Source organism: Lampris incognitus, chromosome 18 (genome assembly GCF_029633865.1).
Source record: "Lampris incognitus isolate fLamInc1 chromosome 18, fLamInc1.hap2, whole genome shotgun sequence".
Taxonomy (NCBI): domain Eukaryota; kingdom Metazoa; phylum Chordata; class Actinopteri; order Lampriformes; family Lampridae; genus Lampris; species Lampris incognitus.
Window position 1 is genome coordinate 18,453,704 of NC_079228.1, and position 24,893 is coordinate 18,478,596.

General features: G+C 46.5%; 1 protein-coding gene across 1 annotated transcript in view; it reads right to left on the bottom strand.

Annotated features, from left to right (window-relative positions):
- Positions 1–24,893, bottom strand: part of adgrb2 (adhesion G protein-coupled receptor B2) — a 208,165-nt gene that overhangs the window by 156,922 nt on the left and 26,350 nt on the right. The window contains exon 2 of the mRNA XM_056297981.1: positions 3,573–3,653. Coding sequence (XP_056153956.1) covers positions 3,573–3,653 — 81 coding nt within the window. The remainder of the gene's footprint in view (positions 1–3,572; positions 3,654–24,893) is intronic.

Sequence of the window (24,893 nt, forward strand, 5' to 3'; positions counted from 1 at the left end):
CCTGCTGGCTACCAGAAGGTTCTCTGTGCACAGTGTGGCATCGGAGCCTCTGCAGCCGACGTCGGAGGACGCGGACCCGGCAGTGGTGGCTGAAGTGACTGCCCGGAGACGGCGTGGGAGAGGCCTCTGTTTCTTCCACCAGCGGTTCGGCGGCAAAGCGAGGCGCTGCGTCCCTCCGTGCACGTTTGAGGCGGCGGGAAACTCCCGGGCCAGCGCTCAGTATCAGCTGTGGGCGCTGGCGGACGTAGTGAGCTGCTCTTCATTAAGGACACGATGTCAGGAAGACGGTTTCTGGTGGACTCAGGCTCGCAAAAGAGCCTACTCCCTCCTGCTAAGACAGACAGGTCGGCCGAAGGCGGCGGCCCACAGTTAAGTGCAGCTAACGGTTCGTCCATTGCGACGTTTGGCACAAGGTTGGTGACTGTTTGCTTCAACGGGCGCCATTTTGAGTGGGACTTTGTAGTGGCCGCCATTACTGTTCCTATTATCGGCGCGGATTTTCTGTGTGCTAATGGTCTGCTGGTTGATGCTGCAAACCGCCGTTTAATTGATGCTGTGTCTTTCGCCACTGTTCCGTGCGAGACAGGGGGAGCCGGGCCGTTAACACACGCTAACCTTTTAGCATTAGGGGATGTTTTTCAGCGTTTGCTGGTGGATTTTCCATCGGTGACTACACCTGCCTTTTCCACCGCGGTTACTAAACACGGGGTAGAACATTTCATTCCCACTCTGGGACCGCCAGTTTTTGCGCGCGCGCGGCGCCTCGAAGCGGTGAAATTGGCTACAGCTAAGGAGGAGTTCGCCATCATAGAGCGTCTGGGTATAGTGAGGCGTTCCAACAGCCCGTGGGCCTCGCCGCTTCACATGGTGCCCAAGGCGGATGGGTCGTGGCGGCCTTGCGGCGACTTTCGCCGCCTGAACAACGTCACTGCCAATGACCGCTATCCCATCCCACACATACAGGACTCTTCCATACGCCTGGCAGGTACCACTATTTTCTCTAAGGTGGACCTGGGGCGCGGCTATCATCAGGTTCCCGTGCGCGCAGAGGACGTGCCCAAGACCGCAGTGATCACCCCGTTTGGGCTTTTTGAGTTCATGCGCATGCCTTTTGGCTTGAAGGGGGCAGCGCAAACCTTTCAGAGGCTGATGGACTCGGTGTTGCGTGACCTTGCTTTCGTGTTCGTTTATCTCGACGACATATTAGTGGCCAGTCCGTCAGCTGAAGAGCACCTGGCGCACCTGAAACAGGTTTTCCGTCGTCTGGACGAACACGGCCTGATAGTCAACCCGGCCAAGTGTCAGTTTGGACTGCCGGTGATTGACTTCTTGGGTTACCGCATTTCGCCGCAAGGCGCGGTCCCGTTGCCTTCTTAGGTGCAAGCGGTGGCGGAATTTCCCCGCCCAGTCTCTGTTAAGGCTGTGGTTGAACAGCGTGTGGCGAATGCGTGGCAGCCACTCGCATTTTTTAGCCGCAAACTGCGAGATAGCGAGCGCAAGTACAGCGTTTTTGACCGGGAGTTGCTGGCACTGCACCTTGCAACCCGGCATTTCCGCTTCCTGCTGGAGGGTCGCCCATCACGGCTTATGTGGATCATAAGCCGCTGACTTTTGCCATGTCAAAGGTGACTGAGCCGTGGTCTGCTCCTCAACAGCGCCACCTAGCGGCGATCTCCGAGTTCACAACGGACATTCAGCATGTGGCCGGGAAGTCCAACCCTGTTGCTGATTGTCTGTCGCGTGTGCTTGTGTGTCCTGTGCACCTCGGTGTGGATTTCTCCGCTATGGCTGCCGACCAGCCCAGCGACCCGGACGTCCTTGCCCTTAGGTCAACGCGTACCGGTCTCAAGCTAGAGGACGCTGTGATGCAGGAAGGCAGCCCTGCCCTCCTCTGCGATGTCTCCACCGGCCGTCCCCGCCCCGTTGTTCCAGTGGCCTGGCGCCGTCGAGTTTTCGATTCGATTCACTCCCTCTCGCACCCTGGAGTTCGGGCGTCGGTGAAGTTGGTCGCTTCCAAGTTCGTCTGGCCTGGCCTCCGCAAGGACGTCAAGGGGTGGGCAGCTGCATGTGTAGCGTGCCAGCGCGCTAAGGTCCACCAGCACACTAAATCGCCCCTCGAACCGTTTCCGATCCCGGCCAGACGTTTCGACCACGTGCATGTGGACCTGGTGGGCCCTCTACCTTCTTCACAGGGTTTTACGCACCTGCTCACAATGGTAGATCGGACCACCAGGTGGCCAGAGGCTGTCCCTCTATCCTCCACAACATCCTCGGATGTTGCACGCGCTTTTCTTTCGTCCTGGGTCGCCCGTTTCGGCACTCCGTCAGATATCACCTCAGACAGGGGCCCCCAGTTCGTGTCAGAGCTCTGGTCGGCACTTGCGCGATCCTTGGGTGTGCAGGTACACCGCACTACCGCGTATCACCCTCAGGCTAACGGGTTGTGTGAACGTTTTCACCGGTCGCTCAAGGCTGCGCTCTCGGATGGTAACTGGGTGGATCGTTTACCTTGGGTTATGCTCGGGTTGCGTTCGGCTCCTAAGGAGGACCTCGACGCGTCACCCGCTGAGCTGGTGCTCTGTCAGCCGCTCCGCGTCCCTGGGGAATTTTTGCCTGGGAGTTCCGCGCCTCGACCCCGTCCGGCCGTTTATCCTTTTTTGTCCGACAGCACTCGGGTTCCAGGCCCCGTTCACCACTGTTTTCCGCGGTCGTTCGTGCCTGCGGAGCTCATGTCGGCTCGTTTTGTTTTTGTACGGCATGATGCTCACCGCTCGCCCCTCCAACCCCCATACGATGGCCCATTTCGGGTTCTTGAGACGGGTCCTAAGAGTTTTGTGCTAGATATGGGTGGGCGTATGGAGCGTGTCACGCTTGATAGGCTTAAACCGGCGCACAGGGTGGCAGGCGAAGTTGTGTTTCCGGCCCAGGTTCCCCGTCGGGGTCATCCTCCTTCCAGGACCCCGGCAGTGTCTTCACGGGTTCCGCGTTCTGCTTCTCAGCCGGCTTTGGACTGTGTTTCACCTACTGTTTCGGCTGAGAGACGGCACAGCCGTTATGGCAGGCTGCTTAAGCCTCCAGTGAGACACTAATTTTCTTTCCAGGAGTCCCTTCTGGGTGTTCGGGGGGGGGCTGTGTGGCGGACACTAGGGGCTATGCCTCTCACCCAGCAGGACTGTGAGCTGGGGGCGTGGTTTACGATCCCGGGCTCGCCGGTGCAGGGTTGTTCCTAGTGCAGTTGGTTTTTGGAGTTGAGGAATAAACATCAAACTCGCCTTGGTCTCCTGTGTTTTTCCTCATTCCTGCCACAATATATATATATATATATATATATATATATATATATATATATATATATATGTATGTATTTATGGGTGTTATAATGCACCATGGTACAATATTTTGCAATTCAAAAATATGATGATAACACACTGTGAAGCTGCAAAATCAATCGCAATATCAAACTAATTAAACTGTGACTCCCACAGGATGTAGATATCAATTATTAATGATAACTAAGATGGCGCAATAGGCAAAATCTCAGCACACACACACACACACATTGCTCCACCCACCTGTTTGTGCTTGAAACACACCTGGGTGGTCAGCTGATCGGGGTCTTTGGGTCTTTACCTTCAGGTCATCATCATATGGGTCTGAAAGGGACCCAGAAAAAAAAAAAAGAAAGCGAGAGAGAGAGAGAGAGAGAGAGAGAGAGAGAGCGTTGTCAGTCTCATTTCTCTACTAAACTTGCTTGGAACATAAAAGCTGCTGTTGTCATTGCTTTAATTTTGCATAAAATGTCAAAACTAAAAAGCTGCCCAAAATCAAGGTTTTTTTTCTGCCTCGTACTTTGATGCGAAATGCATCTTAACATGTGTCAACACAAACAAACAAATACACAAACAACACAAACAACATTAGCTCCCAAAACTAGTTGTTTATACGGATGATACTCCGCTTTTCAGCTTTAGAGAAAGGGGGCATTTTTCAGTGGAAAAATCCAAATATTCAAAATAGTTAAGGGGGTAAGATCGTTACAGCTGTCTAGATTTGCATAAGGAAATCACATCTGGTAAGAGTAATGGGCTTGGTTATAAACACAATTCATTATACAGAAAACATCCATTCTAAAGGAAGAACTCAAGCGAAAGGGCTGCACACCGTGTTGTTGATATCATAATGTGTTGCCAGGAGCAGATTAGTCTTACATTTACTAACGCTGTTCATCTTGGATAAACTGAACATCACATTTTTTAACCTTAAGTTATGGGTTCAGACTTAATTAAAAAAAAAACTGTACTTGAAATGCCTCACGCCAGCAGCGAGCCTGTGAAGTCAGACGGATAGATGCGTTCATGGAGACAGAGCGACTCTCTTAATTGCGAGACCGACAGGAGGACGCGGGGAAAACGTCCCCATGAAAAATAATTTTCAAGATTTTATCTAAATTAGAACACATGCAAATGACGAGCGCAGACTAATCTGCTCGGTGCAAATGGATTCTGAGGCTAGGTTTCTGTAACAGAGGACTTAATCAATTCCCGAGGCAGCATAAACCGCCTTTGATTTAGTAGATATATATTTCACAAGAGTAACACATGCCCACGAGACTTTTCTGGCAGTTGTGCTTGCACAAATGAGAGACGTTATACTCCGCCATAGAGGCACGCTATCTTGGTGTGTGTGTGTGTGTGTGTGTGTGTGTGTGTGTGTGTGTGTGTGTGTGTGTGTGTGTGTGTGTGTCTGTCAAATCACAGGCAAGCGCAAGTGAGACACTGTGGAATCTGATTTTCTTCTGTCAACTAGGTGGTTTCAGAAAGAGCAGGCAGATGTACATGTGCACGTGCACACACACACACACACACGCACACACATACACATACACACACACACACACACACACAAACGGAAACTGATCTGATGCTCTGTCATGATTGCTCAGACACCACCTGTTATCAACCCTCTGATTTGGGCCTTCATGGAAACATCAGTTTGTCAGAAATAACATGTTGTTGCTCCCTTTCTAACTCCTCTTTCTTTTGCCCAGGTCCTCTCCTTTCTAGTCCTTTATGTTGAGTATGTCATTCAAAACAGAGCCCCTGACGCTTTGAAGCAATCGCAGTAAAGTACACCACAGAGCTGTACTGTGTGTTGTGATATCCACTGCTGATTTTAGACCCGTGTAAAAATAGTGCGCACGGCTGAAGAGTGGGGCTTGATGTGTCATTGTACTTATTTTTAATACAACTGAGATGAAATCGATTGACGTGCCTTTTTAAGTAAACCGATTTTGCAGAAAGCGCAGAAGTGCTAGCTGTAACGGGGGGCGGGGGGGTGAATGGGATTTTTCCTCCCAACACTTATGAGCGACGCGCAAATAGATATTTTAGCCAGTGTGTGCAGATGTAATAATATTCTCCATTTCAGGGGTCAGTGTAGTACGGCAGTCATCTCCAAAGCCATGCACAGAAAAAAAATCCCTAAACCTTGCCGTCTATATTTCTCTCTCGGCCTGTGCCTGTCTCGCTCTCCAAGATTCACATCAGGGAGCAGGAATTACATAGAGACGGGGCAGAGTCCGGCAGAATTGAATACCCTAATCGATATGGGATGAACCCCTAAAGAATACTGACCTTTACAACCCCCCCCCCCATGATACTGTTTAATGTTCTGGATGAGACTTTATAGATACGTCGTCACACAGTTCATCAAATCCTCTCGCCTCCCTCTTTTCATTTCTTCGATTTCTGCAACCTTCCCTTCTCCCGGTGAATCTGTATTTCCATGTATAGCGCTTGTGTGTGTGTGGGTTGGTTCACAGACCTATCTGAGGATCACAGGCTCCAGCAATTGTGGGAGGGGAACCCTTTGATTGTCAGAGGACAGAGGTGGAATGCTTACAGAAAAATGTTACTCGCAGTATTTCCACTTCTTGTAATCTCAATACATAAAGCAGCACTCTCACATAAGCAATACATATACGTTACCAAAGGTCTATAAGGGTTTATTGATTTGTGCTGCCCCTTTAAGAGTTGGCAGGGCGCCGACTGCGCGAAACTTTTTGTCCATGTAGACTTGTAGTTGCACTGAATTGCACTGAAAACATTTTGCTGTTTTTCTCCTTTGTTTCTAAGTAATCAGTGATATTTTATTTAAATATTTACCTTTTTGTGACGCTCATCTGTGATAGTTATTTGGAACAGCTGTTAGTTCGTATAAAAACTTAAACCATGGCGATGCTAATCGCGCTAGCTTGTCTATGGGGATTTCAATGTTATGTTATCATTCTCGCTAATCGCTAGTTGATCGTAATCACTAATTAATGATGGTTTAGCGTTTGTTGGTGTGAGAGCAAGAGGCAAACACATAATGGTTGCAGATTTGTATTTGTATTTCTGTATTTCAGCTTCACAGCTACTTTCGAAAGTAAACATCCTAAACTTATCTGCTGTCTTCTGGATGTTTATTAAGGAACCCGTTTCGCTGTCTGCCAAGCAGCGATCTCGTCTACATTCTAGTAAGGGCAGAATATAATTACTTGATTAAAGGTTAGTAACTCATATATTAACGTGTTATACATCAGTAATGAAGTGGTACGTATATAGCATTAATAAAGACTTCTTTTTCTTTTGGGTTGGGAATTTGGGAGCCCATTTCAGTCAATAGGAGAGAGGTCGGTTTCTCAGAGATTTCCTCCGGAGACTCTCGTATTGACAAGATGTGGGCTCCCAACCTGGCAACCCAAAAAGTATTTTTATTAATGCATTATAACATTTTATTACTGATTTATAATGCATTAATAAGTAAGTTAGTAACCATTAATAAAGTTGTGCCATATATTATTTACCTGCAGTGTTCCATGGGATAAAAGAGTACACACGTGTGAGTGAGCTTTGTGCAAAGATCAACAGTTGACGGAATTCTCAATGATATTCCAAAAATAACCTCTTTTCCTGTGGTCCTCGTTTTGATGGCACATCGTCACTGCAAGGTTGGGGAATATGGGGAAAATTTAAGTCCACATAAATCCTCTGAGAGCAGGTAAAGTATAGAATTACTGTAAATGCCTTATTTCACTTCTTCTCTTCTCTTCCTGCACAAAATGAAACCGAGTCATGTTACAACAGAATACCCTCAAAACTGTAAGCATCTGAAGGGTCCTCTCAAAAATCCTCTCAAGTGTAGACAGTTTGCGAGTAGTTGTTTCCCAACTCTCATAAACTGTAAAGTAGAAACCCTCCCTAATATGACACCAATTAAGAGGAAAAGCCCCAGTAAAGGCCTGTTTCAGTGTGTGTGTGTGTGTGTGTGTGTGTGTGTGTGTGTGTGTGTGTGTGTGTGTGTGTGTGTGTGTGTGTGTGTGTGTGTGTGTGTATCCATGCACATGCAATAGGATATCATTCCCTAATTACCAACTAGGAAGAATAAACCAAATGGCTAGTTTTGCAATAGGCTGTTTACTGTTTTTATTTGAAAATATAAAAACAAAGGGCCGACAACAGCCCATGAAGGAACTGTAAGAGGGCAAATTCCCATTCATAGCCCTGCTGAGTGCTATCGCGACTGTAAGCAAGCAGAGGCCTCTGTGAGTGTCCTTCTACAAATGCAAACGACACTATGGTATCCCTGATAAACACACAACACACACACACACACACACAATGGCATAACACGATAATGTGCGATGCCATAATAAAGATGCGGGCACACACATATACACACATCAACCATCAAACACAAAAGAACACACACACAAATACGTAAATAGAAACCCAAACAAAAATACAATAGGAAGTAAATATAGCTGATAAATAAACGTCATGGCGGTAAAGCATTTCTGAGCCCCTACAAAGCAGCGGGCTGGGGAAGGGGATTGGTGGAGATCCAGTTACAGCCACAGGCTCCTTTGTCAGGCTGAGCTGAGATTTAGGCCTGCTGGGAGGGCTGTATATGTGTGTATATATGCATGTACGTGTGAGTGTGTGTGTGTGTGTGTGTGCGTGTGAGAGAAGCGCATAAGGTAATATGCTACCACTGATGTTTTGGAAAAAAATAGCGCACACACTCAAACACACACAAACACAAATGGTTGCACAGAAATATTTGATATTGAGTGCTGTATGCTGTAGGCTCTGTATGTGTAGAATGTAACACTGAATTCACACTTTGGCACAGACACCAGAGACAAAGACATTTGCACGCACGCACGCACTCACGCACGCACGCACGCACACACACACACACACACACACACACACACACACACACACACACACACACACACACACACACACACACACACACACACACACACACACAGGGCTATTTCTCAACCGTATATCAAATCTGACCTTATAGCACTCTGGTGCTGTCCATTTACTCCATCTGAGCCCATCTGGGAGAGCCCAAACTGATAGAGGAGCACCATAATGGACTTTTTATAAGCTACCGGACAGACAGACCCACTCCATCTCTCTCTTTCTCTCTCTCTCGTTCTCTCTCTCTTTCTCTCTCTCTCTGACTTGCTTGCTCTTTCTCACACACGCTTTGTCTGTCACGTTCCGTTCCTCAGTATGTCTCTCCCTCTTTCTCTCTCCATAACAAATATGAAGAGAGAAGTTGAATCATATTGGTCCCGGATAGATAGCATCAGCCTGGCTGGGAGGCCTCAAGGTCATTTGTGTTCCCTCAAAATGGATTCAGAATCTGTTTTCCACAGACTTATAGCACACACACACACAATAACGCTCATCTATACTGCCCAACTAGCTTTATTTCTCTCCCTGATATCCTTTATTTTTTATCTTTCGCTGCCTCTTTATTTGATACTGTCAAATCACCTAACTCACACAGTACACAGAAATACCGCCTCTTTCTGCCCCCAACGCCTCATTGTTTTTCTTCCTTTTCGTTCTCATTCTCTGTATGTCTGTCTGTCTGTCTGTCTCTCTCACACATTCTCTCTCACCTTGTCTCATTTGTTTAACAGGGTGAGGAATTTGGATGGATTCACAGGTCAGTGCCCGCTGGACCCAGATAGGGCTACAATGCTACAGTCACTGACCAATCAATGCAGCAATGACCAGAGCAATTCATCCAATGTGAGTAAGTGGGATTACTGCACCGCCTGCCTAATCAATCAAACAATTACACCCCTGGTTTAGCATGTTTGTGCAAGTAGCCCTTTTTTATACTGCATTTGCACAACAGACCAGTGTAACAGTGTTTACAATCATCACTTGAAGCTTGTTAAATGGATTGATATGAGGCAAGCTACCATGAAAACCTATAGCAGAGTCTGTATCCATGCACTTTGTACAGGTCCCTATATTGCTATACCTTACTCTGGTAGACTATGCAAGCATATTTGCAATTTTGTATGCACACAGACGCACGCCAGTACGGGCACGTCTGTAGATCGACCGCCGTGCCCGCGACTGCAGTGGCTGCTGTTGCCATAGCAACACCATCACGACAACGCTGTCAGGAAGCGAGGGGTAATCACACCTTACTGTGGGAGGGAATGAAGGGATGGCAGCAGAGGGGGAATGGGACGGGGTTATAAATCACACAGTTCACACCCTGACCGTGGACCTCTCTCTCTCTCTCTGCTGGAAAGCTGAGAAGTGATGGCAGACTGTCTGAGGGGCTCAAGAGTGGTGAAGGGCAGTCTCTGTCTCTCTAATCTGTCTATCATTTAATTTTTGATCAGTCTTCTTTCTTTCTTTCAGTGTAAGTCAAGTGCTTATGTATGAATGAATGTATGAATATTTCAACATATATACTATTGATTGGCTAGGCATCAAAGTGCAATGCAAAATATTCATATTGTAAGTCAAAAGAACAGAAGAGAAGAGAAGAACAAATTATAGGGCTACTGCTAATGTCAACAAAAATATCCATCCATCCATCCATTATCTGAACCACTTATCCTGCTCTCAGGGTCACGGGGATGCTGGAGCCTATTCCAGCAGTAATTGGGCAGCAGGCGGGAAGACACCCTGGACAGGCTGCCAGGCCATCACAGGGCTGACACACACACACACACACACACACACACACACACACACACACACACACACACACACACACACACACACACACACACACACACACACACACACACACACACACACATTCATACCTAGGGACAATTTAGTATGGCCAGTTCACCTGACTTACATGTCTTTGGACTGTGGGAGGAAACGGGAGCCCCCGGAGGAAACCCATGCAGACACGGGGAGAACATGCAAACTCCACACAGAGGATGACCCAGGATGACCTACCAAGGTTGGATTACCCTGGGGCTCGAACCCAGGACCTTCTTGCTGTGAGGCGACCGTGCTAACCACTGCACCACCCGTCAACAAAAATATGTACATTTGAATATGAACATCTAACTTCATCCATCCATCCATCCATTATCCAAACCACTTATCCTGCTCTCAGGTTCACAGGGATGCTGGAGCCTATCCCAGCAGTCATTGGGCAGCAGGCAGGGATGATCCCAGATGACCCCCAAGGTTGGACCACCCTGGGGCTCAAACCCAGGACCTTCTTGCTGTGAGGTGACCACGCTAACCACTGCGCCACCGTGCTACCCCATCTAACGTAATATTTTTTATGATAAAAAAAATCCAATAATAAAGCTTAATATTAAATCCATCAAATCAAGCACAAAATATTGCAGGTTATATGTAACAGTAATAAACCCTTGAAATCAATTCTTTGATTCACAGTTGGTTTGGCCACAGGTTGTTTTTTGTGTGTTAGCATTTTATATAGCGCTTTTCTAACTGCAATAGACACTCAAAGTGCTTTACAATTAATTAACGCCTCCTATTCACCCACCCCCACACACACTCCCACACTGATGGCGGTATCAACCATGCAAGGTAACAACCAGCTCATTGGGAACAGTTAGGGGGTAGGTGTCTTGCTGAGGGACACCTCAGCATTATTACCAGATGGAGCCGAGGATCCAGATAGTAACCCTCCAGTTACCAGACTACCTGCTCTAACTCCAGGACTACTGCTGCCCGATCTGTTTGTGTGCGTGGCGCACGCGCGCGCGCACACACACACACACACACACACGTTGGTGCCGATACAGCCAACACAGCCACATACAAAATACACTATCATGCACTACTGGATCAACACCAACAATACAGCTGATCTTCAACAACCACAACGCACACCACTGTGCACTATAGCAGCTATTGCAGCATTGCCATCAGAGCGTCCTGTATGTCACTCAGCAACCAGATTGCACATGCACACCACATGGCACAAAAACTAAAACAACTAGAAGAGTGCACTCTAAGTAGAGTGCAGATCTCCGCCAGATATATCTTCTAGAACAATCGATTCACATTAGAATCGTGATTCCATCTCTGCCTATTGAGAATCGATTCCCAAATTCCAAGAATCGATTCATATTTTTTCGTTTTGCGACAACACTAGTTTCGCCCCCGCCCCGACATGCGTTAGCTCGCGAAGTCCTACAGATGGTGCTATGACGCCGCGCGGTTTCCTCCCGGACACGTCTCCTTGGCATGAGCAAGACGGAAGTGAAGCGTGTGTCATGGAGAGACTGCGAGCAATGGAGTACTTAAGCGAAAAACAAATACAAACTGCCCCATCGGCACTAAAAGGCAATAATTTGGACATACTTTGGATTTTATGAACTCGAGGGGAAGAAGAAGCTTGACAAGATTAATGCAAGCCTTGCAAAGCCAAGGTGAAGTATTTTGGAAACACTACAAACGTGGACTCAACGTGGTACGTCGTCATCCAGAGATAGATTTGAAACAACAACCGCCAGCGGCAGCAAGCGTTTCGGCGAACCAACGCACGCTGCGACCATGTTCGAAACTTCCGGCCGGCTCGGAATGGGCAAAGAAGATCACTCAGTCTAAAGCCTCGTTCACCTCAAAAGATCTGCGACAATACAGCGGCGTTGATAATGAAGGCTTTCGGTTCATGACGCACACAACTGAGCCCAGTTATACTGTGCCGTCTCGTTGCCCTTTTACAGAGAAAGCGGTGCTTTTATTGAATATTGAATTTAAGTTGTTATTTGACGGTGTGCACTTCGCCGTTTGTCTTTGCAATCATTTTTTTATTTTTGTATTAATTATTCGTTTTACCCTTTGTCTCAGGGCTGCCTTAGTTTCCTGTTGACTGAGTGGACTAAAGGAAAATAAATCTCACTCAGGGTTGACATCGAATCGATTTTGAATCGCGAATCATTTTGAATCGTGAATCGATTTTGAACTGAATCGTGACCCCAAGAATCAGAATCGAATCGAATCGAATCGTGGGATTTCCTGAATCGTGCAGCCCTAATATCTTCCCTTCTCCGGTGCTCAGACTTGGCGACAAACCACCCTTTTTCTCGTCTACTGGGAGAACAGGCCCTTATGTGTTTAAACGTCGTTGTTTTCATGCTAAAAATGAATGTATTGGAATGACTTTCATTTATTCTAAAGCAATAACACAATGGTAAGAAAACACAGCACATGTTTTATTGTAGCTACTGAGTTGATTTCCAGCTGTGACTGATTAATCCTACTCTTAAAATTGTATTTTTATAGGGGAGTTTAAACATTGGAGTCTATGGCACCTCCCTGTCTAATCCCCCCCCCCCCCCCATGGTGTCAGTTAAACAAACATGGTGGCGAGGTGAATAAAGCGATTTATTTTTGGTTCATCCAGTGTTCATCCGGTTCTCCTGTTCTGAGATCAGAAGGGAATGATTTTCTGATTTGCAAAATATGATCGACATCTCCTTTAATTTCAAGACTCATAGCCGAACAGAAAAAGGGCACTGTAGCTGCCAGGTCTAAATCACCAGTGCACATGTTTCTACCGACAGCAAGCACCGGTGGTCGAGCGAGCTAGAGAGTCCGTGAGGAGAGGGAGCGGCGATAGTGAGAACAAACGTTTTCCAACGGTTTTTAGTCATCGCAACCACGAGAGGTTCTTGATCATACAATCCTAACTGCACAAATTTTCAGGCTGATAGGTTTAGTAGTTTGCGAGCTTAGCCACGGACAGACACACACGCACACAACCAAATGCAAAGTCCTCTCCAGGCTACTGGCGGAGATAACAGTTTCCACAGTTGATGTAGTGTTGACCAGTCACTAGCGCAACATCAACAAATTCGATATAGCCACAATGTTATCAGTACACCACCTTCAATTCAGTAAGAAAAATGTACATATAAATCAGAAGGTGAAGCTCCACCTCACTTGAGAGACTCGTGGCAGCCTTCTCTCGCAAAATTCACCCAGCAATTTAGTCCGTTTGGGAAAACGTGTACAAAATTAAGACAATCCTACCATATTCTCAGAAAACACAAAGTAGAACAGCAACAAGGTCGTCAGTAGTCGTGAACGCGGTGGCCATTGCGCTTAGTTCACTCACATCCTGCCAAAGGATCAAGCTCAAAGTTGATGACAACACGGGGGGGGGGCTAGCACCGATACATCGCAGGGCCCTGAGGCGTTCTGTCACTATACATATATGATTGGCTGATGATACGGTCACTCACAGTTGTGTTCAGTTTGCAGCTTTGGCTTCAACGAAAGGCTAGCAATACAAACTAGTGCTGGTCCAGAGAGCTGTGATGACATAGGAAATCCCTACATGAGGAAAAAAAAGTATTGAATTCGGACAACATTTTAGACAAACTTCAATTTAACTATGAAAAACAAATGATGGTTTTGGTTTTGACAGGGCCAGCAGAGAAGGCCCTGATGGCCCTGACAGCCCACCATTGCGTATTAGTTTTCCTTGGTCTTTTGCTGTTCGTCATTTTCTGGTCTTTACTAATAGGGCCTCTAGTTCTGTTCTTTATTGCTATGTTTTCATAAATAAATCAATGGTATGGACATGGAAAGAGTCAGCAGTGTTAAGTTCTTAGTAGTTCATATCACAGAGGACCTCTCCTGGTCCTCACATGCCACTGCACTCTCCAAGAAGGCCCAGCAGCGTCTTCACTTCCTACGGTGTGTGAAGAAGATGAGTTCCCCCTCTAACCCATCCTCATTACATTCTACAGAGAGCATTCTGACCAGCTGTATCACTGTCTGGCATGGGAACCGCAAGGCCTCTGACCGCAAATCCCTACAGCGGATAGTGAACACAGCTGGAAAGATCATAGGAACTGCTCTCCCATCCATCCAGGCCATCTTTGACGCACGGTGCACCTGGAAGGCTCTTAGCATCGTGACGGACCCTACCCACCCTTCCCACATCCACTCCACCCCCCCTACCCTCTGGCAGAAGGTACCGGAGCATCCGTGCTGCCTTCACCAGACTATGCAACAGTTTCATTCCTCAGGCTGTGAGGTTCCTCAACAGCTTGAACACTTAGACCTTCCATAAAATGACTTTTTGACCTTCTTACTCACTGTCTGTGTGCTTGTGATGTTTAGGTCTGTGAAGTAATTCTTATTTTTAATGCACTTTTTGTTTTTAATATTTATTGTGTGTTATTTGTTTTTTATGTGGCACTGAGGTCGTTGTGAAACGTAATTTAATTCCCTTGTATGTATGAGACATGCATATATGGCAATGACATAGCAGTCTAAGTCTAAATATGTTATTATGGGAATTTTAAGTTGCAAATAAAAAAGTTGAATGGAATTGGTATATTTCAATTTAAGAAATCCTAAATAAACCCCAAGAGTTTTTACAATAGCATGCATTTAGATTAGTGTGTCAATTAAGGGAATGTCACAATAAACGAGGATGGAAACATGTTTTAAATAAATGATAATGAAGTCAATAGGCATTGCTTCAGCTATTTTAATACTGCCCAATGCATTTCATTATCTTTATGTTTGGCCAGTGTAATATACAACCAGTTACAGTTGACATGATACAGCGACAACTTCTTCACTGGTAAGTATAAGTCTTGGGGAAACTCCCCATTTCTCTCCTCTTGGAGTTAGCATAGTATGTTAGCTGTTGTGCTAGTTGTTAATCAGCTACTATATTTCCGCTCGCTCTGTCGATGATGACACAAATTCATATTTTATTTTGTTGGCTTTCAAAAATGTTAAAACTGAATGCTAGCTTTCTTTATAAGATACACAACTAGATGCATAAGGGGTTGGTACAGTGTCAGCGTATCCAAATTGCGTGCGCATGTCTAGTGTGTGAGCATGCGTGCTAATGTCACAGTGTCTGCTCATGCGTGCATGCCATTGATTCTTCTCTCTGGTAATCAACTGTGAAAACGATGCATGCATCCCACTAATCACAATCTATGTGCAATGTATGACTGCCTGGGAAAATTACCCACATCTGCCCTCATGCACATGTGCATCTGTGCAGTCATCCAAGCACACACACACACACACACACACACACACACACACACACACACACACACACACACACACACACACACACACACACACACACACACACACACACACACACAGAGCGCATACGTCCTCCACATAAACTTGCACAACAAAACAGCCTAGAGCACAATCTGGCAGGTGTTCTTTTACCTGTGAAATAAGGATGGCAATAAAAAGAATTTTAAAGGTATTGGACTTTAGTTCTTTTGCCTTTCACTCATTTGGAAGAAAAGGAAAAACGGACACATTGACACTTACTTTTAACCTCTTCTGAGTACTCTTCCGAGTATACAAACACGTCTGCACACCTCTTACCACTCTTCTACAGTCATCTCTCACTCTCTCACTTTCATCTTTTAGTCAGGGAGGAGAGCCAGTGGAGCAGGGGGACCTCTGGGGCCACACACACACACACACACACACACACACACACACACACACACACACACACACACACACACACACACACACTTCACTCAGACACTCGCATAGTTACGCGCACACTAGGTATCGCTCCAATCTAGAGCAGGATGTGGAGTTGAATCAGTTGTGTTGCCTGCTGGGGTTTTTTTTGTTGTTTTTTTTTTCATGATGAGATGGAGGGATGAAACCGCGTGGTGGGAAAATGATAAGGGAACAGAAAATAGAGGTGAAACCCCAAAGAAAAACACAACAACACATCATGTCAGTAGCATACCCAGGAACCATAACCCTTTCTGCTCAGATGTTTTAGGCGAGCATTACCACAGTGTGGGTGTTTTCATTTTGTATGATGTGTTTTGTTGCCGTTTGTTCTTTATTTAGCTCTCTTTTGTTTTGTTCAATTCTGGTTCGTTTTTCTATTGTTCTTTCCCAATGGTAGATGGAAAGGTACACGGTACATTGTTTTCCCACAGTGAAATTATCATTATACAATGATAATGTAAACTACTAATAAGACGCGTTAGCCCCTACTAATGGGTCTGACCCTTTAGCCAAGCGGTTAGTGATGTCGCCTTGTGGTGCAGTACAGTCCGTATCGAATCCCGCACGGGGCAAGAAAATAACTGGTTACAATAATGTATAATGGGTGGGTCTGTGGGGGGACTGTTTAGCCAGCTAATAGTAAAACGATTAATTTTACTGTTTAATGAGAAACTCCTGGATGCTGACCAGGGACCATACACAGTATGCTAGCTATTGTATGAACCAATCATGTGAAAAAAAAGCAGGGTACTGCTGAGGTGCTATGGGTCAAGTGATTTGCTCACTTTAACTTCGACTTGATAAAGCTGAGCCAAATCCCAGCCAAAGTCTAGATATTGCAGCGAATTCAGGGGGGCAGTCAGGAACCGCTGCAGCCAGGACGCGAACCCGGATCTCCCGCACCACCAGCGACAACGTTAACCAGTTGACTAAAGGGTCCGACCCGTTAGCCAAGGGCTAGCGAGTCTATTTATCCGTGCACGTTACAATATGTAATCCTCCTGCTGCCGACATGTACACTCGGACTTTGAAAAGCCAATATGTTTGTGAGAGGGCATGCTAAGTCAGCTGAAAGTCTACTGTCGCCCCCTCTTTTCTGTTCAACCCTGCTCTGTGCTGTGCTACCATGCTGTGTATTGTTCTGTCATTCTATTCTGTTGAGCCCTAATGAAATCTGTTCATTTTTTTCCTGATCTATTCAGTTTTGCGCTAGTTTGCTAGTTCATTATGCTCTACTCTTCGGAGTATGATCTAATAGCATTCCACTTGGTATTCCACTGAGCAACATGGCTGCCATAATTTGTTTGTTTTTATCTTTTTTTTTCCGACTCTGCCAAAAATTGTCTTATGATGAGCACCAAGCGATGTCCTCACACTGAACATAAACTAATAATAATAATGTACTGTTTTTACTCTGTCAAACATGCTCGCGCGTTGACGCACAGAGGGTTTAAAAGAATAGTCAACTAGTCGACTACCAAAACCACCAGTAGACACTGCATAGTTTATAGACTCATCGTTCACCTGTGGTTTTAGCGCCATGCAGTGGCAATGCATCCACAGAAGATATGCTGCTGCTGTTGAACGTAGATTTGTTGGAACAATTGTTTTCTATGCTATGGCATGCAAAAAAACAAAAACAAAACAGAATTTAAGGTGCTTAGAGAAGGGAAGGCTCCCGCTATCCCTGTGTTTCGGTTTAACGAGCGACCGTGGTGCCTGGTGAATCTAGTGACGGGCTGATGACGGCAGCTGTTGAAAACACGAAGAGAACACGTAGCGTCCTCCTAAAAGCCTTTAATTTTACTTTAATCAGTTTTAACCACACACTCATCCGTGTTTAATATCTACGTTAACCACTTTAATAAGTTAAATTGTGCTCAGCAAGACTCATTCACCTCTCGTGGCTTTTCTTGTAATGCGGGAAACAAACCACAGCTGGCAGTGCAGCTGCATTTTATACCGCTGTCCTCAATGGGAAAGTGACCCATGTTCAATCATTAACCTGTAACGCTGTGATGTCAAAGTCCTCATTAGACGCTAGCTGCTCTGCTAATCGATGTTTGCCCCCACATTAAATGTAACTTCATGAAATGTGAACGCTTCTTGTTGGCGACACCGTTTGATTTAGATAATGGTTAACGTTGTCGCTTGCGGTGTGGGAGCTACGGGTTCGCGTCCCGGATGCGGCGTCCCGAGTTGCCCCCCTGAATTCGCTGCATTGGTGTCAGAAGTGGGATGGTGAGACCGCAAGGCCATCGGAAGTGTATGCGCCCAGAGGCGTGAAGGAAGTGATATGCTTAAGCGCAGAGGGGGTTACTGTAACGTGCATGGATAAGTAGACACGTTGGCCCTTGGCTAACGGGTCAGACCCTTCAGTCGACTGGTTAACGTTGTCGCTTGCGGAGTGGGAGACACGGGTTCGCGTCCTGGCTGTGACGATTCCTGAAGGAAGGGGGCAATGTAACGACCACGGATGAATAGGCTCGGTAGCCCTTGGCTAACGGGTCAGACCCTTTAGTCGACTGGTTAACGTTGTCGCTTGTTGTGTGGGAGCCACTACACTGCCCCCCTGAATGCAGCGAATTCAGGGGAGCAGCTCGTGCACCCCACTTCTGACACCGATGTAGCGAATTCAGGGGGGCAACCACAGGAACTGCCGCAGCCGGGACACGAACCCGTATCACCCGCATCGCGGGAGACCACGTTAACCAGTCGACTAAAGGGTCTGATCCGTTAGCCAAGGGCTACCGAGGCTATTCATCCGTGATCGTTACAATATAATGTTTTGAACATTCAATTTAAGATCATTTAAAGCTTTTCAACAGCTGCCATCACCACGACAACGGTCGCACTCGGCTGAAGGTCCCGACACGCAGTCACTGGTTAAACCGAAGCACCTTCAAGAAAGCAGTCGCGTTCTTACTGCAGCTAAACGGTATCTCCAGCTCAGACAAACTGCTGGGGGTTTAGTCCAATCAGATTGCGGTTTATTATTAGTAAAGCGTCTCAAAGCCAATCGAGGACTCTGCTTTTTCGTCTACCCCCCCCCCCCACGTTGGTCCCGCCCTACCAACGCTTGACTGGTTGTATTTGAGACCCTTTTGACTACAACTGATCGTTGGTACTGGGTGAAAAAAATACATCTCCCGTGATAAATCGACTACTTTTTTGGGAGCAGTTGATGGCTACTAAAACACAGAGGAATGCACCCACTCCAAACATTCTCTCACCAGTAGACAGTGCCCTGGACAGCACAAGTGGCAATGAAACGGGGTAGACTGATATATTGGCGATACCAAGATAAAAAAGATAAAACACCAGCCACTGTTTGTACCAGCTCTGCCATTTCATCTTCCTCGGACAGCCATTGAGTCAATGCAAATATCAAACTACATAGTCACCAGATTTTCAAAACGCCAAAGCATACCGTTACCAATCAGTTGTAAGTTTGAATAATAGCCTCCGTCACGTGTCATTTACATTGCAAAAAAACGTGATATGCACAAACAGTTGCAGGTGAAATAGGCTATGCGTAGAGCACATAGGTATCGGCGCATGAAGTCCAAGTAAAAAAAATTAAAAAATCATTTACATATTGACATGTCTGACTGTTGCCCTGTGTGTCGTAAACTTTTGTTCCCAGCAACTTTAAAGTGAGACAGATAGAGAAATTTCAAAGCAAGGCTGTAACTGCGGGTGGAGGCAATCTTTAAAGCTGCAATTGCCAAGGCTCATATAATGCTAGTATGCTTTATACTGTAGATAGTAAAACAGAAAAGATGGTGGACCAGAAACAGGGACACAACAATCAGAGGGAAATGGAAAGTCAGGGGGAAGTCAGAAACATTCATAGACAGAGAGGGGGGGGGGGTGAGAGAGAGAGAGTTTGCCACTGGACCATAGAGCTGTCAGACTAGAATAGAGAAACCAGACTGCCTCCAGACCTCTTTGTACCTTTTCCTCCTCCATCCCATCATCTCCCTCTCCTCCTCCTTATCGTCTATGCCTCCGGTGCTGACTATTATTAACCCTTACACCCCCCCACCACACACACGCTCTTCTTCTCTTTCTATTGCTCTCTCTGTGTTTCTCTGTCTCCTGCAAGAGGGAAGAATGCTAAGATTGGAGTAAAGCCTCGACCTGCATTGAAATACTCTATGCATAGTACTCACATACACACACTAACATTCTCACTCACATATTCACATATTTATTCACACACAGACAGACATGGATTGCAGAGATATGCGTGGACACAAATGCTGAAACAAGGGGTGATCTTTCTCATGTTAGTGCTCAAGGCCTGCTTGTGTTCAATCAGTTCTTCAGATGAGGTCTCTGCAGATTTTCTCTTTCCATTCAGGAGCGTTCCAGGCAATTTAGCCCAAGGAGAAATAATACGTTGTAGAGTTTAAGAACCTTAATAAATAAGCCGCAGCAGTCAGGCCACAAGGCTAAGCAAGAGACCAATATGGTGATGCAGCGTCAAACAAGTGAGAGTTAATTTCCGTCCTGGAAGTCAGTCAAGGTGTCAGGACACAAAGTTTTGCATTTTCTTTTATTACGTCTAATATGTGTCAGTTGAGGCTGGGCAATACTGACAAAATCAAATATCAGGATATATATATAAAATGTTTCCTCCTTTTTCTCCCCAATTGTACACGGCCAATTACCCCACTCTTCCAAGCCGTCCCGGTCGCTGCTCCATCCCCTCTGCCGATCCGGGGAGGGCTGCAGACTACCACACGCCTCCTCCGATACATGTGGAGTCGCCTGACAGTGAGCAGTTCCACCAGGGGGACGTAGCGTGTGGGAGGATCACGCTATCCCCCCAGTCACCCACCCCCCGAACAGGCGCCCCAACTGACCAGAGGAGGTGCTAGTGCAGCAACCAGAACACATACCCACATCCGGCCTCCATCCTGCAGACACGGCCAATTGTTTCTGTAGAGATGCCCAACCAAGCCAGAGGTAACACAGGGATTCGAACCAGCGATCCCCATGTTGATAGGCAACGAAATAGACCGCTATGCTACCCGGACACCCCACGTCACGATATTTTTGACTGAATATCTTGATATTGATAATGTGATGATATTTTGGGGATGACTTTTGGTGCTTTCATGATATATTTCCTCAGGAACATTTTGAGAAATGGTCATTAGTAATGTGGACGATCAAAGAGCCGAATGTGTTCATAAAATTGCATTTCTTTACTTCAATGTGGCCTTCAATGTGGCCTTTAAGACCAGGAAATTACAACATTTAAGTTATATCATGATATTACGATAACCAAAATCCTAGTCTCATATCACGATATCCGTAATATATTGATATACTGCCCAGCTCTAGTGTCATGTCATGTCAGGTACTATGGGAACTGAAGTGGCATCCTTCATTTGGAGAACACCACGCTTAACTAACCAATCCTGTTGTAAATCTGCAAATTAAGTTAAAAAGAGTATAAGGGAGATTCTGACCCAGATTTCCCAATGCTTGCTCATGCCGGAGCTCGGATGTTCATTTGGGTGCACGTGGGCGTGTTAATTACCTTGCGCATTTGTATTTGTGTGCTTGAGTGTTTTTGAGCAACTGTGTGCACACATGCGGGCATGTGTTTGAAAAGCATACAAGTCAGCAAGGGGTTTTTATGATTCATCCATGCTCCAAACAGACCAGTATTTTCATTCATCCAGTGGGTCATGGCAGAAGAAAGCTAAACATGGGCGATATGAGCACTAACAGAAGGCTGTACAAAAACTAAGGACAAGTTTAATTTAACAATAGTTATATCATAACAGCAAAAGGGCTCCAATGATTGAGTTTGCAGTAAAAGTAGATTCATTCTTTCAGCATTCAAGTCTGGTAAAATGGAAAATGCTGCATCGTAAATCTGATCCGGTTTTCACTAATGAACTTAAAGTAAAAAAGTATACATTATCTCAGAGCGCCATTAATGTCTCCCGTGGTTAATTGACTTCTTGATGCAGTATTTTAAGGGGCTTTATTAAACAATAAAATATTGTGCTTTGATGCTTGCACTACATAATGGTGGCATGGCTCGAGAGTAGAGCGGGTCGTCTAGTAATCGGAAGGTCGCTGGTTCGATCCCCGGCTCCCGCGAAGAGCGTGTCGAAGTGTCCTTGAGCAAGACACAGAACCATTAAGTGCTCCTGATGAGCAGGTTGGTGCCTTGCATGGCAGCCTCCCACCGTCAGCGTGTGAATGTGTGTGTGAATGGGCGAATGTGAGGCACCGTAAAGCACTTGGAGTGGTCGGTAGACTAGAAAAGTGCTGTATAAATGCAGCCCATTTACCATAAACACACAGCATTTACAATCGTCCGCTGGACTAGAGTTGGCGTGTGCTTTCGGAGAGACACAGTGGTTCGATTTGCTTTACAGCACGTGCATTAAGTCAAAGGGGCAACTGGCTTTCGTAGAAGTCGATGACATCACCAGCTTCGTACAATTACGTCGAATGACTTCGTGTTTGATACACGTGTTCAGTTTTTATAGAGAGACAGCGAAACACGGATCCTTACAGCACCAGATGGAATCCAAGGCTTAAATTATCGATGACCTATCTCTCTCCTCCTTGCTTTCCCCGGAGGGAGCGGGGGGGGGGGTCAAACAACTCCACACTCCTGTCCCCACAGGCGTAAATGCACCCCCCCCCACTACACCACCACCCGCCCCCGCTCTGCCATCCATCTCCCACTTCACCCTCTCTTACACCTGCTTGTTTCACATCCAACACTTTCTGTTCCTATCCCGGCTTCCTCAACTCTCATGGCTCTCTCTCTCTCTCTCTCTCTCTCTCTCTCTCTCTCTCTCTCTCTCTCTCTCTCTCTCTCTCTCTCTCTCTCTCTCTCTCTCTCTCTCTCTCTCTCTCTCTCTCTCTCTCTCTCTCTCACTCTCTCTTGCTCTGTGTCTTCTTGCTAGTTAACCTGATCCGCCTCTCCTTTGTTGCCTCCTCCGCCTCTCTGTACCTCGCCCCTCAATCGTTGACCCCCGATGCCGCCACTCACCGCTAGCTCTGGTCACACCAGGCCGAGAGAAGAAATGATAGGTGTCACTTGGTGAAATTTTCCCTCCTCCTGACCTTACTGTGCCTCCCCTACCTCCTTCTACCCCCCTCCTCATCGTGCACCGCTTTACACACAAAGCCCCAGCAATGACTGAAGGGAAGTGTTGGTTAGCTGTGTGAGAGGATTCAAACCCACACAGTGCAAGCAACACTTGCCTTTTTTTTCATTTTGGCACATCAAAGTGGAGACTAAAATGATAATTTCACCATTTCACTGAAATGTGTGCACATCTTTAATAAATTCTCCAACTTTTTCTTTTTTCCCCCCTTTTTACTCCCCAGTTGTACCCGGCCAATTACCCCACTCTTCTGAGCTGTCCCGGTCCCCCCCCCGCCAATCCAGGGAGGGCTGCAGACTACCACATGCCTCCTCTGATACATGTGGAGTCGCCAGCCGCTTCTTTTCACCTGACAGTGTGGAGCTTCGCCAGGGGTACGTAGTGCGTGGAGGATCACGCTATCCCTCCCAGCCAGCCCCCCCCCCAACAGGCGCCCCGACCAACCAAAGGAGGCGCTAGTACAGCGACCAGGTCACATACCCACATCTGGCTTCCCATCCGCAGACACCGCTAATTGTTTCTGTAGGGACACCTGACCAAGCTGGAGGTAACACGGGGATTCGAACCGCCGATCTCTGTGTTTGTAGGTAACGGAATAGACCACTACACTACCCGGCTTCTACTATTTTTTAACTTCAGCACCCTTAGAGAATTCTGTAGTTTGTAGATCTTGTGAGCTTTGCATGAATAGGACGGTTATAGTTTTCGTTTTGGAAAGGAGCACGGAGGTCATTGTTGCTGGGCCATCAACGGTTGAGAAAGGCGTAAATGTCTAGTTTTCCTGACTGCTGTTCCACGTGTCCTCAGCATCCAGTGAGTTCCTCTTCCTGGAGAACCAACCAGAGGGCATCTTGCGGCAGGGTTAATCAATGGCACTATCGACTAGAAGTAATCAAGTGGTTTAATCAGAGCAACATTCAGCTGACACAGGAGATTCTACGGGTAGAATTACTGTATTGAGAGAGAGAGAGCAAGAGAGAGAGAGAGAGAGAGAGAGAGAGAGAGAGAGGAGAGAGAGAGAGAGAGAGAGAGAGAGAGAGAGAGAGAGAGAGAGAGAGAGAGAGAGAGAGAGAGAGAGAGAGAGAGAGAGAGAGAGAGAGAGAGAGAGAGAGAGAGAGAGAGAGAGAGAGAGAGAGGACATACCTACACTATCAGGATGCAAACACTAAAAGAAGACCAGGAACCGAGAGGAAGGTAGCGTTCGATCCTAATGGCTGTTAGCTAGGATGAGGTCTATAAATTCAACAGTGCCTAAGCCCCCCCCCCCCACACACACCCCCCTTACAAACAGTTGGCTATACGTAAACCTTTGTCCAGAGGTGGGAGATAAACGGGTGACCTTTGGCCACCTGTTGATCTATCACCTCCGTGTGCACGTACAGTTGCCATCATTAGCTTAAGGGGTTGCATATTAGTGACAGGAAAATGGCGCGTGCACATTATTTGTGAGCGGCCTGTGCCCCGTCACCATTTTTAACGCCTCTTAAGAGTAAATCAGCCTTCAGTGATTAGGTAATTATCTCCACCGTAATCAATGACAATGCACGGCCCCAGAAACATGACTCACCCCGCCTTTACTGAGCCTGCAGGACCGTGAAAGCAAGCTGCAGCACGAGGACCTCTTTGGTTACAAGCAATTTTCTCTTCAACAGTGACAAACTTGACAATTCGTAACCTCACACACAACACTTGAACCGGCCATTAAGCTAAATTCAACCCTTGAAGTCCATCAGAAAGTCTAAAAAGGCTTGACCATCTCCTTGTGCGAGAACGTGCTCAAATCTGAGCCTGGCTCTGGCTGTCTCTCAACGACAGCTAGTTCTGCACTAGGTGTGTTGTAGGTGTTTTGGGAAAAGAGAAATTGCATCGAGGATACAAAAGCAGGATGACCTTT